Source organism: Cyanistes caeruleus, chromosome Z (genome assembly GCF_971803275.1).
Source record: "Cyanistes caeruleus chromosome Z, bCyaCae1.hap1.1, whole genome shotgun sequence".
In the NCBI taxonomy this organism is placed as follows: domain Eukaryota; kingdom Metazoa; phylum Chordata; class Aves; order Passeriformes; family Paridae; genus Cyanistes; species Cyanistes caeruleus.
In genome coordinates this window covers 36287924-36302388 of record NC_141732.1, presented here as the reverse complement: position 1 = coordinate 36302388, position 14465 = coordinate 36287924, and the positions used below count along the sequence as shown (strand labels likewise).

Genomic DNA, 14465 nt, shown 5'->3' with positions numbered 1-14465 from the left:
GAGAAGGGTGGAAGTGGAGAACGTTCAGTCAATACACTGACCTTGCACTTAGTCCAGCAGAAAAGATTGATATTTTTTCAACACTCAGTAGTTCTCTGTCTGTGTGGGGTTTTGTTGGCATTGCCTGCTAGTATTCCTCTGTTTTTGTCCTTAGCTTTAGGTGGTAGCTCACTCCTTGTTCCCTGTCAGGATAGCTTTCCCCTGACCTGAAGAGCAAAGATGTCTTTGTTGTAGCAGGCTGAGAGCCTTACAAGTATTGCCAGGAAATGCTGGAAAATAAAAGTCTGAAAGACTTCACTGCATCCCTGAAGTGGTCCTGGTCCTGGACAGTGTTTCTGGTCTTCGGTTTCTGTGTTCTTTCTGGTTACTGTTGGTAAGTTTGTGCAAGCATCTTGCAGAGGTTGTTTAACAGTGTAGTGCTCTGAAGGTCTTCAATCAACATTAGCCTTGTTCCACACACCTTTTGGAAGCCTTAGGAGTTGGGGCTGTTCAGCTTGGTCTTACCTCTGTGCTTGGTGATTATAACTTGTAAAAATTTGTGTAGCTGACAAACTGCAGGGTTCAGCAGGATGCTGGGATGTTCTAGACTGGTATTTTTATAATTAGGAAACACAAAGTGAACGTGATTTTACTAAAAGCAGTGGGATATACATGTCAATAATGCTGACTCAGGTTACCCTTTTTCTACATGGACATTTCTAGGTACTTTTCTTCTGGTTTTGTCTGTCTATGAAATTCTTTGCCATAACCCCGTCTGTTCTATATAATTCAGTTCTATACTTTTCAGATACTGAAAACTGGATTATGAATGCAGAGGGGAGCAAATTACTGGTAATGCCATTAGAAATGCAAGCACCTACTCATTTAAAGTAATGCCCAGTGTTATTGAAAGTAGCATCTGCTTTATTGCATTTGTAGTTTTCCCCTTGGGAGCCTTGCTGCTGGTAGCTCTGCCTCAGACATGCTCTCGAGTCCTGTTTTTGGCTGGAGCCATCTCACTGAGGTGCCTGCACCCTGCTCTGTGACTTGCCCTCTTGCTGGCTAGACTTTCTAGGTGAATCCCAGACTTGCCCTGTCACCATGCTCTTGTCTGATGATAGCACTGTCAGGGGATGTGCCCTGCTCAGCATCCTTGCCCTGCCCCCCATGTTCAGTGCTGGGGAGTGACACTGTCTTGCCTGTGCTGGGAACACCGTGGCTGCTGTCTCACCGCTCCTCAGTGAGCATCTTCAGTCTTTCTGCTCCCAAACAGACAGGACAGCAGGCAATAGAAACCAGTTCCAGAGATGACTTTTTTCAAAAACATTTATTGACAAATGCCACATTAGGTATTTCCTTGAAAATTCAAATATCGCTATTATATTGCACACTGTTTAAAGATCCCCCAATATTTTCATGTGTTTTTCAGGAAAAACACACTATTCCATACTATGATTTTTTAATTATTATTAGTTGAGTGGCAACTTCAAGACCAAGAGGTCTGGTTTCTGTGCTTAAGGATAGGATCAGAAGCATACTTTTAGCAGGCCCCTGGAAAGAAAGAAAGGTAAACTTTAGACTGTGTAAGTAAATTTGCAAAGTGCTTTAACAGCCTTTAAGTCCCCAGTGAATCTATAACTACAACCTTTCTAGATACTTCTGAATCACAGTAAAAGACTAGGATTCCGGGTGCAAAAGTTACTGTTTGCATTTCTCTGTGTCTATTGGCAGAGACACAGGCAGTCTTTCCCAGCTAGCCATGGGCTTTTGGCTTTCCTGAGCACCCAGCCACTACCCTGCAAACCAGCTGCCTTCCCTCTGCTACAGGGAGCAGCACAGAGGGGTATGGGGCAGGGATGCCCATATCATGCTCACAGCCTTGGGTGATGCCAGTACCTGCTCTGTAGTAGAGGACTGGCTGACACAAGAATGTGCTGTTCAGGAGGTTTTTGCTGCCATTCCTTGTCCACAATGCGGAACATGGGTGTTACATGGCTTAGTAAAAGGTCAACTTCCAGGCAGGGCAGTGAGGTTGTGAAGGGTGTGAGTGCTCAACTGCCAGCAAAGAGGAATTTCTGCCTCCTGCATAGCCCTAAAAAAGTATGTGCCTATTTCATGGACTGCATTTGAATTAGAAGATCAATTCCTGTACCTTGAGAAAAATGTTCTCGAAATGGGCTTTAGACATGGTCTGTTTGCATGTATGTCGTTCAACTGCTGACTCCCAGTGCCAGCAGATGCAGTCAAAAATGCTACTCAGACCCCCTCATCCCTGCTGCTCAGACCACACAGGACACAAGTCGTGATGGAACTAAGGAGGCATCTCTCATCTCTTCCTGGAGGACACTGCACAGACCCAAGGTAAGATGCTATTATGCAAGTAGCCAAGACAAGCATTTCCAAGTGCAGAGATACTGGCTTGTTGCATCCATCCCTGTCCTGTCTACTACAGTAACAAAGCTGATCTTCTTCTGGTAGAGCACCACTTTCAACACTCAGGATTCCTGTAAGTAACAATCTTAAGGCTGCAGAACCAGCCTGTAGCAGGCTCTTGTCCTTGCATGGATTTCCTTTTGTAGCTCTTCCTATTAGATCTAACATGATGAAAAGGTTGCTAAAAAAGAACAACTGAGTTTGCTGTGGTTCTGTCACATTAACAGCAAAGGCAGTCACCTATTATACAACTCAGTGAGTTTGCTAATTAGCCCAAAGTACCTGACTGAAGCACAGGCTGGAACTGGCCAGACATGCAGATTTCTTCCTGCTTCTGGCGCACAATGCGTTGGATGGCTGGGGGCAAGCCACGGGGGTTGCGCGAGAAGATCAGGGAGTAGCCATCATCACAGGAGCCGTCCTCCTTCAGGCTGCGGCAGGCGTAGGTGATGGCATAGTTATCATAGTCAGTGTCAATCACCCAGTAGTTGTCCCCTGAAACATCAAAACACACAGGTTTGTCACAGTGGGCACAGCAGGGCAGAGGTGGATCCTTCAGCAGGGAGACGGCAAACTTCACATGGCAGGGATAGCTTTACAAAGGTTCTATAATCACGTCACACATCCAGCTTATCTCCACACCATGAGGGGACAAACACAGGGCATCTTGGGACCATAATTTTCCCCACCATGCTCAGTGCATTTTCACCTTTTGTTTCTTAGGCTAGAAGCACTAGGAGGACTAGGATTTTCTAGGTTTTCAATGACAAAATATCTCATTATGTTGCTTGCTCAAGTATGGTTGAAGGAAGGACATACAGTACAGATTACAATCTGTATACAGTTCCTATACAGGAAATAAAAAATATGTCCTGCTTTCTAGCCTTGGTCAACTGAGTTCTTTTTGGTGTGGCTTATCTGCCAGTACTAAGGAAATGTACTTCTTTCTTACACATTAGAAGTCCTCCCCAACAGCTGGAGAACTGCAGCTATAGGAGGCTCAGGCACAAAGGATGGACTTTGAAGGGCAAGTAACTGAGGTTCATCATGAGCAGTTTCTGAAAAGGCGACCTGAGTTAACAGCTGCATTTATATGAGTCCAGCTGTATCTATCTGAGGAGAAATGTGTCTTGTTGCTGGGGTGCAGCTGTGGGTCCACATGTTTCCTTTGTTTTGGTATGAGGAGTACAAGGATGACTGACCTCAGCACTTTTAGAATGCCCACAGTGGGCCCCAGGATGTATGGCTTCCCTAGGTTCAACACCACACTTGGCTGTACAAAACCCATTGTGTGTGGCCCAATACCTCTAAGCCTCCTTGTTAACATATACGGTGTATAAGAGGGATCTCTGGGGAGTCTCTGAATGCTGCCCTTTCTGTGGAGATAAAACACACTGCTTGGATAAAGCTTGTCCCCCAAAAAGGATGTTTTGTCTTCACTTGGAACAATCTGAGCTGAATTGTTTTTCCTGCTTATGTGTGGAAACACATATCTGGACAGCTGTAAGCAATTGTGTCAGGGGGCTCGAGAATTTAACTCACCACCACTGGAGAGATAGCTGGCCAGTCCCTGGTAGGTCATATACATTTTTGCTGGAGTGGTTGGGTCAGGTACTGTGTACTGAGCAGCCATGTCAGCACAGATCACCCAGAAACTGCAACGAGATCCACAAGATTGAAGGTACAACCTGCTAGCATGAGGGCTTGAAATGGGTGTCCTTCACTCAGGACTTGGGCATGACTGCCTCAGGCATGGGCATGGTCTTTCTTAAGGCAAAGTCACTGTCATTAAGTAATGCAAACCCCAAACACTACCAGTGATTGCTGCTGCTGTCTGGTCCCCAGCTCTGCTGTACGGCTACGCTGTGGCTGGGGCAGTGCCCTGACCCTCCTTCAGTTCAGTAAGCTTTTTGCTACCCATTTCTATACAAGCAGACAGCCACCAAGAACAATAATCAACACTGTTTATTGGATCCGTGCTAGCAGTCTGCATCTGGGCTCTTTCGGGCTCCGTAGCTGTCCCCAGGAAGAGGCAAGGAGTTGTCTCTCCCGTGTCTATCCCTTCCCAGCACTATTGGCACAGGAATGTCTGTTAAAAGCACAGTAATAGTTACAGCCCCTCTACCAAGCTGGTGAAAAGCTGTCCCAGCCTTTGAGAGAGCCTGTGGGACACCTGTGGGTGTCCATTGGTTCCATGCCCTTCTCTGTTTGGTGTCTGTTTGGTTTGAACACCATTTCAACGTTGTTTGTCAAGCATTACTGGATTTGTGAAACAGTGGAAGGATCTTCATTCCCTTCATTGCTCAGGCTGTGCTTCCCCTTATCCTGCCTCTGCAGAAATAAAATATGCAGCAGCCTTGAGACCCCACCTGTTTTCTGAAGAGTCCTTTGAGGCATCTTCCCCCTTGCACAGTATTTGCCCATTCCCAAAATATTTTGGAATGCTGCACTGTGAAGCTGCATAGCCTCCTGCTACTGCTAGCATACTGGAAGACACAGATTTTCACTTCTACTCTCAGAAAGCTATTTAATCTCTTTACACACTGTAATTCCTTGTAGTAATCATGCCCAACAGGCAAAACTCTAAGCTCCTGCCATCTGTCCATTCAGGCATTGCAATTACATCTAAGACTTAACCACAGGTTTTCCTCAGAAATCTGTCCAACACTGTATTGTGACATCCGTGGAAGTAATGCTCCTCTCCTTCCCCATAACCCCTCAGTGAAATGAGAGTTGTCCTGCCCTGAGAACTGTCCTGTCCTGTCGCAGGCCCACAGCCTTCACTTGCTCCTTTTCTTGATTGCAATTAATTTATCTAACCATTCCATCAATCAAGATTTGACTTAATAATTGACTTTATGCAGTAGTTTTGTGATGGACCCAAACCAGAGCCAGCTATGAAGAAACTCAAGACTCAAAAGTGTCTAACCTCTAGCTTCTAATCTAATGCTTTGGGTTGAATTTCTCTTTTTGAAGAAAACCCAGCCATGCTGTGTGTTCAGGATAAATCATCATCCATGTCCCCCTCATCCAGTATCTCATGACAGCAACTAGAACTGAAAGTCAGGAGAGCTCACCCGAAAAGCTTCACTCGTCCTTTGGAGGATGCCGTCATTGTACCATCTTCCTCCACAGTGTATTCAGCAGAGATGTTGTCCTGAAGGAAAAGGCCTTCTGGATCCTTCTTGGCCAGGGCATACCATTTCCCTGCGTACTGTCATGAAAGTGTATTAATATCTGGTTTAGCCACCATCACAAGAAACAGAAACAATTTTGTGATCAAAGTGTCTTTCCAACCCTCCACTGTCTGGTAACTGCCAGTCTGAGCTCGGGAGGGAATGTAGCGCACAGACCCTGCAGTGCTGCCTGATGAACCCTTGCCTCTGTGCCACGATCTGGGTCTAGCAGCTCTGCACTGCTGAGTGCACGTAGTCCTTGTCAAGTGAGACATTCCTGTCACCGTGACCCCGCACCAAAAGCATCTCCCATCCTAAGATGTCTTCTGAGGGTCAGACTGGTTCTTCCCTGATCGAGCCCCTCCCCTTCTGTTCCATGGAATACCATACCAAATTCAAGACTATCAAATGCAGGCACGAAGACTGTAGCAATCTGTCTGGAAGCAATCATTGTGGCTGCCACTAGCCACAGTTGATCTCTGATGGGGTAAAGGGTCTACCCAGCAAAGCAGAAAGTGATGACTACACACTCAAAACAAGGAGAGGGTGTGTTGGGGATAGTAACAGCAGAGGGAAATGGAATGAGATTAAGGAAAGAATATGTCCATAAAAAAAAAAAATGGGCCGCTGAAAATGTGCAAGAAGTATCTAGTACAATAAAAACAAGATCTTAACAGGTGACTGAGAGGAAGACCCTTAAAAGTTAGCACTATCAGTAGAAATACTGAGAAGAGCAGGAGCTAGCTGTGTTAAATCTGATTCTGCAGTGAAGCTAATGACAGCTGTTCGGCAAGCTATGTGCTTAAGCCTGCAAGGCCACAATTCCCAAACACAGGTGCCTGAGTGAAAACTTTGACTTTTAAAAACTGGGATATTCCCAAAGCTCTCCCCAGACATGTTTTGTTTTCAGTAAAGCCAATCCTACAGAGAAAGTGCTTGCCACATCCCAGTTACCCCTGGAATTGTGGTGTTTGCTGACCATTAGTTAAAATAGGTACTGACACATGTCTGGACCTTTCCAGAAGCAGGCGAGTCCTCCTTTTCTCCTCAGCAGCACAAATGATGTTGTTTAAACAGGAATCATTGTTCAGCATCCCAGACTAGATAACATTTCCGTTTGCTGTGACTCCCAAGAATGAGTAGTGGTGGATGCAAGTACCCTAGGGCGTCTGCTTGAGCTTCCTCTCTGATATGAATCTAAACGGCTCCTTTCACAGAACTGCTCAAAGCTCAGAGTTCTGCCAAATCTGACAGAATTTGAGCTCTAGTAATATCCCTGTCTTTCAAGGCCAGTTTTACCATAATGTTCAGGAGATTAAACAGTACTGAGAAAAGAAAACTATATGAAGAAGCATTGGCAAGACAGAATATGAAAGAAGTTAACTTTTTGGTGAAGAACCCCTTTAGGTGAACAAAACTCATAACCTGGAGAAACAGTTTATAGGTAAAGCTTCTTCCCATGTACTATTGAAGTAAATGTAATTACCCTTTTTGGATCAAAATTGTCTTTGACAGAGAAAGACTCCACTGCACAGGTCTGAGCTAGGCTATATTCAACAGTGTAGAAGACCGAGGCCAGGAAAACATACTGTGCGTATTTCATTCTGCAAGACAAAAGCAAACATGGGAGTTTATTTCATGCAGCAGATGTAGTGCTTCCATCATTCCAAAACTGGTTTCTTCTCATATTAAGCAGACAATCTACTCTTCCACTGATACTGAGTCATTGTGGTGCCTAAATTCAGCCAAAACTGAACATGAAAGGCAATTGTTTTGGAAGAGTATTTTGCTTTCAAATAGTAGGAATGCAGTTCATTGTATTTTCGTATTATAAATCAAACCAGACTATGAACTGTAAATCCATAATCTATGGAGCAGCCAGTAAGAATTGCTAAAAAATTGAAACATTTAGAATTTTGTTTTCACAGGAATAAAGATGTTCTGATGAAATGTTCTGGTAAAGCAGTGTATATTGTAAAGAAGTTGTTTTGAATTATTTCACAGTGTCTACTTTGCTTTCAAGCCAGCAAAGCTGTGTTCTTTATCACCAGTTCTCCTCACCAAAACAGGCCTTTCCTACGTGCCTACTCTAACACCATAATACACCTTGGTATTGGCTGCCCTCTGACCATTCCTTCAACAAACATGGCAAATAATATTAATTTTCTAGAGGCTTGATCTGTCATTGCAGCACAACCACTTGGTACCCATGACTGTACCTTTCTCTGTACTTTTTCTCCTTGGGTATCCCAGCTCATCCATATCCCAATACATTTATTTCTCAAACTTTGGGAACAGAGAACTTTCATGATACATTCTTGCAGAGTATTTGACACTGAATACCTGTCCTGATGCTAAAAATAAAACAGTTATCTAATGCTTGTCAGCACCATCCAAGCTGAGCTACCAACCCAGAGCCCAAACAGCCATGCAGCTACACTAGGCTGTTCCTAGCTGCTGCCATGCAAGCTGCATTTCCCTGCTGCAAGAGATGCCAGTCTGATCCACCTCTGCTGAAGGGAGACCTACCTGCTGAGTAGAGATGTTGGAGATCCTTGAGACCCCTCTGCTTCAGTCTTTGTGCTGCAGGTAGCAGGAGAGTTTTGTGTCACTTGCCCTCCAGCTCCCTTTAAATAAGGAATCTGCAAAGTCACTAATTGGTTATTTTTGCTCGTGTGCCTGAATAAAACACTTAATCTTGGATAATCCATTATGTAAAAACCAACTGTAATCCTCACACTGGTGGGTCTGACTGCTATAGTAATACAAACACAGCTTTTACATAATGGAAAAAGCTGCCCAGAAAGCTAATAAATCTGATGATTTGATTGTACCACTGCTTTGTCTCATTGAAGCCTCTCTGCTTCTAACACATGTTAGGAGAATAAGCACAGAGCATTAATTAGAGAAACACTTGGACTATACACACGCATCTGCACAGGCACGTGTTCAAGTTTGACAACTTGCATGAAGCAGGTACAAAATTAGCTGTTGTCATACCTGCATCATCAAATTAAGGTGATTCTTTCAGAAGTAGGAAGACATCATGCATTACCCACATGCGGGAGGGGACAAAATAGTGCAAAAATGCAGTTTGGCCTCTATGTTCGTATCAAAGTCTTGGAGTCCTCAGTTCTCCTGTGCATTTTTTTTCATTCTTTCTTTTATGCACGTTCTTTCTAGCTAATTTTGTCAATATTTCCAGTTACATAAATACTGCAGGTCTCTCTTCCCAAAATGTACTCTCTAGTAGCCTTTCATGGGAATACAATACATCAGAAAAGGACAAGAAGGCACTAGAAGAGTTCTTTTGGCAGCAAACCATGTCTGCCATCCTCCAGCACCCAAAGAATTTCCCTAACTGCAAAGGCTGCTCCTGAACTCTTTTTCCCAGGCTCACCTGGGAGATCTAATACTTCAGACATTCAAATAGGAGTTGGCTGTACTAGCAGTTATTCCTCACACTGGGTGCTAAGTGCTGGGGAGCCTTGGACATAACCACTAGGGACAACCCTGTAATTCCTATGGAGTCAGCCCAGGAAGTCCTGAAGCTTTTGATTCTGATACAACAGTCTGGACTTCTAGAATAAGGCTAAAGCCTCTGGATGTTTTTGGCTTGCTCCAGTGATAACTTACTGCCTCTTGCCCAGGACTTTGTGAAGAGAAGCATGCAGCTTTGCCCTGTACCTGGTGTGAGCTCTCTTGCCTTCCAGGCAGCTTGTTTAACGTTGCCCATTGCCTGGGAAAAGCTGTCCTTGCCTGCTGCCTGCAACTTTGATTTGGCCTCTGTGCAGCTTCCATTTACACTTGAGAGGGAGACTGTGGTGCTTTGCATGCAGTGTAGTGACTGAGCCTGTCCTGTTCAAGCCATCTGCATGTCTTCAGAGGCAGCCTGGGCAAGTGCACACAGGAATGAGCTCATGGTAACTGGAACCGCTTGGCCACTGAGAGTCACATACAAAGTAATTTCTTAAACTGCACTTCAGTGCTAGATGCCCATTAGGTTTTAAAGGTACTGACACCAAATATGAGATATGCTATTTCACCCTGACATGGGGATTTGACAGAGAACGAATTGCAGTGTTTTCTGTCAATTAGAAGGCTTCCAAACACTTATCACTTCATCTGGTTCCAACAAAAGAGATTAGTTTATGTCCATGTGAGACATAGGTGACACTCGAAGCCATGCTTAGATGAACCACTTAATCCCCCAGGGATTAGACACATGCTAATAATAGCTAATCACAGCACAAGATTTTGCTTGGTGAGCATAACATCTGTCACTGCATTACTTGCTGTTTAGAGCAAGAAGAAAACAAAATCAAATTTAACTTAATTTCTGCAGTATTACGGCCATTTTTGCTGGGCATAAGGAAAAAAATAGGGAGGAATCAAAGCATTGAAACATATTCCTGGGCTTGTTGAATTTGATGTAACATGGAACAAATTTTATAAAAAAAAGATGTCCTGCTGGAGAACACACATCCCAGTTCCAGGTTTGCCAAGGGTTGAGAGGATGGTGACAGTCTGCTCCACTCCTTTGAGGATGCAGGATGCAGGATGCAGGAGAAGTAAGGCTTCCCCACAATGGAATGCCAGAATTAGGTTGTGAACATAGAGGTTTTCATTTTCTGTGACTTCTGCTCAGAAACATGAATCTTTTCCAAGGAAGTGAGTGGTGCAATACAGATGAAGAGGAAATTGTTTGAAGTTTGTTCTCCTGCGGTTCAAGGATAAGATTCTTGGGTGTGTTATATAATCAGGTTAAAAAGGCATCATAAATCACTGCTTTAGGACTTTCAAGGCAATATTCGAATACCTCACGGTTTTAAATGACAGAAACTGGGAGACGCCTTTCCCTTCTCAAAAATGATAATGTAATTCTTGCGGAACGTGTTGACTGACAATTGGCAGAGCAGGGCCTCACATGCTCCTGTGCACACAACACACCTCAGAAAAAGGCGCACACTTGTCACCCTGTTTTCAAGTGAAAGAGGGGGCTGCTGAAAGCAAGAGAGGTCAAGAAGCCTCAGCCTCTCTCTCATGATGGGTAGTCAGCCTGTGGGGAACAGTTTTCTGAGAGCCATTGACAAGAGCTTGCCAGAAAAATTAAGTTCCAGCTTCTCTTCCAAGCCCTTCCACATCTTGCTGCCTTGGTAGAACAAGCTGAAAGCAGAGCTGGCTAAAATCTCTCTTTTAGTGAGATTTTACCACACAGTGATCTGCTGGCCAAAGAAGCATATTTAAGGTTTTGTGCCATCTGCTGGTTTCTGCACAACCATGTGGATGATGGTTGCAGCTTGATCAGTGAGCTGCTGGATTTCCTCTCCAACCATGGCAGTTTCCCAAATGGCCTCCAAAAGACCATTCAGGCCTGAGTCAACCTCATGAAAAAGAGACTATTTGGGGCCATCAGACAAAAAGACGAACTTTTTGTCGTTTTCCAGTACTTTCTATAAGGCATATTGTTGACATATCTCTATACATATGTAAGATTTACTACTACTGAACTGATCCATTTCCAGATACTGGCAGGTTTATTCATTTTAGTTGCAGCATTTGTTTAAAGATACAATATTTGCCTTTTTCATGCCAAGCTGCCAGGTCCTGGAGGGCAAAGCCCAGCCCTATCAGTACAAGACTGGAGAGTCTGCCATTTCACTGTAGACAAGGAGGGAGTCATCTGGAAGAAGGAAAGGTGCTCAGTTCTCTGGAGATAAGGTCTTTACACTTGAAAAGATCTCTGATCTATCTCTATGATAGATCCTATTCTTCTCTTGGGGGAAGATGAGAGGAAGGAGATTGTTTCCTTCGGGCAGGAGTAGCCTATCTCACATATCGAAATGATGTAACAGACTGCAGTTAATTTGATCTCTGGTGTTATTCCCAGGATGCCTTCCAAAAAGCAGGAGGCCTTCACAGAAGTCATGTCAATATTCCTGAAGGTATAAACCACACATGTAGTATTCTCTTTCCTTTTCTGTTCATGCAGCAGAAACAGCTTAATGCAAAAGGTGCAGGAATAAATCTATAGGCTGTAACTGGTTGCAAAGGATGATGTAACAGCAGACCATATGTTTACACATTTCAGCCAGCAGACAGTAAATTCTGTCTCCAGATTATTGCACCAGATTACTCCAATGGGATATATACAGCTCCTTACGTAGCATGCATCCCAAGGTGCTTTACAAAAGTGATACTGCTGGCACAGAGCTTGAGTAGTTACGGGTAAGCCAGGATGTCCATGCCAGCCCTGATGATGGATTTAAAAGCTAAAACCAGAAGCACAAATTACAAAAGCCAAGGAAATCTGTATGTGCATGCAGTCAAAAGCCATTAGCTGGAAACCTGTCCTTAGTAGGTGTTAGAGGATGCAGTTTCCATGTGCAACAGAAGGTGCAAGGAGGGAAGGTTTAGGTCAGAACACCTTTCTGCACTCCAAAGGGAGGGCAGCTGTGAACAGAAGCCTGATTAGTGAGTCACAGAGCTAAGAGATAATAAGCAAAGGCTTTCACATACAACTGCACTTCATATTTCTATATCTGCTTCTTCTGCTGGGGAAATGGATGGAAGCATGGAATGTGGGGAAAGAGAGGAGTTTTCTAAACTGCCAAAAAATGATAGAATGATTTTTTTCTTTTTTCATCGAGGATTTTTTGTTTGTTTCGTGTTTTAAGCAGCTGATCTTTAAAGCTGCAATACTTTAGATAGCCTAAGTCTTCCAGGGATATGTTTTCACCATGGCACACTTCTCACCATTTACATCACAGAAATATTATTAATATTACAGACAAGCCCAGAAGTTCCAGTCAAATCTCAGTCCCACAGTGTCACCACCTCTAAATTTACAGCCAGAATACTGAACCTGAAGATCAAGCTTACATCTGCTTCAGACTGAGCTACAAGCTGAAAACACTGAAAATTGCAGGGTTGCCTCAAAGAGAGAGGCCCATTAAAATACTACCACAGCAACCACCTCTGGTGTAGGAACTGGACACTAAGCATCCCTCTGCCCACAAGAAGTGAAGGAAGAGGAGAAACGCCACATTGTGGCCCAACATCACCAAAACCTCTGTAGGACTCACTGCAGTTCTGTGCCTGCAGGCCTAGCATGGGGAGCTATGGCCACCTCTGCTAGGACCAGTGAAACTCCTGTATGACCACTCCAGCTGCTGGTCTCTGGAACAGGAGTATCTGCTTCCTCCTTGCTGAAGCCTCGTGTCTGCCAATGCTGCAAACCTCTTTATACTGTTCTGACAGGTACACTGAGACTACACTGACACTTCCAGCTTCTTCTTGTGATTTTTTGGCTTGAATTCTTCTTACCCGTGGTGGCTGTGCTTGTTCCTTCTGGTTCCACCAGAAGGTGGCTTTTTATTGTCTCAGTAGCCCTTTTTAATTCCTCATTACTTGCTCTTCTATTACTCATGAAGTTAGTAATTTTCTCAGCTCCTTTCCTTTTCTGCTAACCACCTTGCTGTCTTTTCCCCCACTGTGGGTGGTCCTGTTTCCCACAAATCACTTCCCTCATCTGTCATGCTGCCCTCTTGGTCTGCAAGCTTCTGCAAATCCTTCCCTAGAGCATCTTCTCTTTTCTTCATTGTTTCTATGTGACACTGCATAAGCAATCTTACTTCTGGGTACATCTCAGCACATATTTTTTGTCATTCTAAGAGTTTTCATATGTCCTACACCACTATGCCTTCCTTAATTCCATGCCCAGAGCATTTTGGGAAGAAACTTAGGAAGGAAGTGTTTTGTGCACATGGCTTAGTGTGAGAAGAGTTTAAAGATCTTTTTAGTCCTTCAGCTTCACAGAACATTTGATGAATGAAGTAATCTTCTTATTCAAGGTCCAGTGATTTGTGCTAAGAGCTTTGAATACAATCTGTCAATTGAAACACAATAAACTTATGTAGGCTTAGAAGTCTACATGACATGCAGGAATTGCCACTTATACAGTATATTTTATTTTAAAATATTATATATAAAAATATTGTAATATTTTTTAACAGAGCCATCTCTCCATGAAATTAAGAATAAGAGAATCTGTGCATATTTGCAACATATAGAAGGAGGAGGAAGTCAAGAAGGCACATCCAGCCTGTGGTGACTTACAGACTCAGGTGCATTTCCAGTCTTCTGGCATGGCAGAGGTACATTTCCTCAAAAATATCTCTCAAAATGGTAACAATCACACTTAACAACAAACACACTTAACACTGACCCATGTGCTTTCAGAAACTCATCTCCCTTCAACAAGAACAATTCAGATGGAAATCTCTGACTAACTCCTGCAATTTACCAATGCAATACAAAAAGCTGTATACTATTTTTAAGGTAATTCCCCAAAGGAATTAATAAATTGAGGGCTGATGTTCCTTTGTCATGACAAGGTGAAGTCAACATTCTGGCTAAAATGTATGCATATGACAAAGTGCTTCCCCTTTGCAACTGGACTGCCAGCAGCACTTTCTCCTGTACACAAAAGTGCAAGGGATTTATACATCACTGGAAACATTTAATGAACTCAGCTATCAACTGTCCTGCCAGCAAGGAAATGCAGCTCTAGCATAACCAGCTCCGGCTCAACTGCATTTTCTGCAGGCCTAGAGTCAGCTGCTGTGCTCCTGTGTGCGAGTCAGATTGCTGTACTTCTGTGTGATAGGTTGATTGCACTAAAACAAATACACCTCAAGCTGTGCTCATGCAGTTGCCCCAGCTGACAGCTGTCCCCATGGCTGTCCCCTGCACTGAGCAGCGGGGGCTTGCCCAGGCTGGAGGAGGTTCTCCAGCCCCTGAGCTGGTGATGAAGGGTGGCCCTGACCCCTGCACCCCCAAACTTGGTGCCATCCCCAGACTGGCCCAGGTGCACTC

At 43.9% G+C, this 14465-nt stretch overlaps 1 protein-coding gene across 2 annotated transcripts; it reads right to left on the bottom strand.

Moving 5' to 3' along the window:
• Positions 1 to 1436: 1436 nt before the first annotated feature.
• Positions 1437 to 8208, bottom strand: LOC111940901 (purpurin). Of its 2 annotated transcripts, XM_023943778.2 has the most exons (6): positions 8118 to 8178; positions 7075 to 7192; positions 5490 to 5626; positions 3955 to 4067; positions 2695 to 2907; positions 1437 to 1530 (listed from the first exon to the last, which is right to left on the bottom strand). In XM_023943778.2, the coding sequence occupies exons 2-6, from the start codon at positions 7189 to 7191 to the stop codon at positions 1520 to 1522; spliced, it is 591 nt and encodes a 196-aa protein (XP_023799546.1). In that variant the 5' UTR covers position 7192; positions 8118 to 8178; the 3' UTR covers positions 1437 to 1519. The 2 variants fall into 2 exon arrangements, with proteins under 2 accessions (XP_023799546.1, XP_086726052.1); XM_086869926.1 differs by lacking the exon at positions 1437 to 1530 and having other exon boundaries at positions 2626 to 2907; positions 8118 to 8208.
• Between the last annotated feature and the right edge of the window lie 6257 nt (positions 8209 to 14465).

Bases quoted from the DNA above. Each gene is read 5' to 3' on its own strand.
- LOC111940901 (XM_086869926.1), bottom strand. From the start codon at position 7,191: ATGAAATACGCACAGTATGTTTTCCTGGCCTCGGTCTTCTACACTGTT. The intron at 4,068-5,489 runs GTGAGCTCTCCT...ATCTCGTTGCAG, and splicing joins GGACGAGTGAAGCTTTTCGG to TTTCTGGGTGATCTGTGCTG. The intron at 2,908-3,954 runs GTGAGTTAAATT...TTGATGTTTCAG, and splicing joins CAGCTATCTCTCCAGTGGTG to GGGACAACTACTGGGTGATT.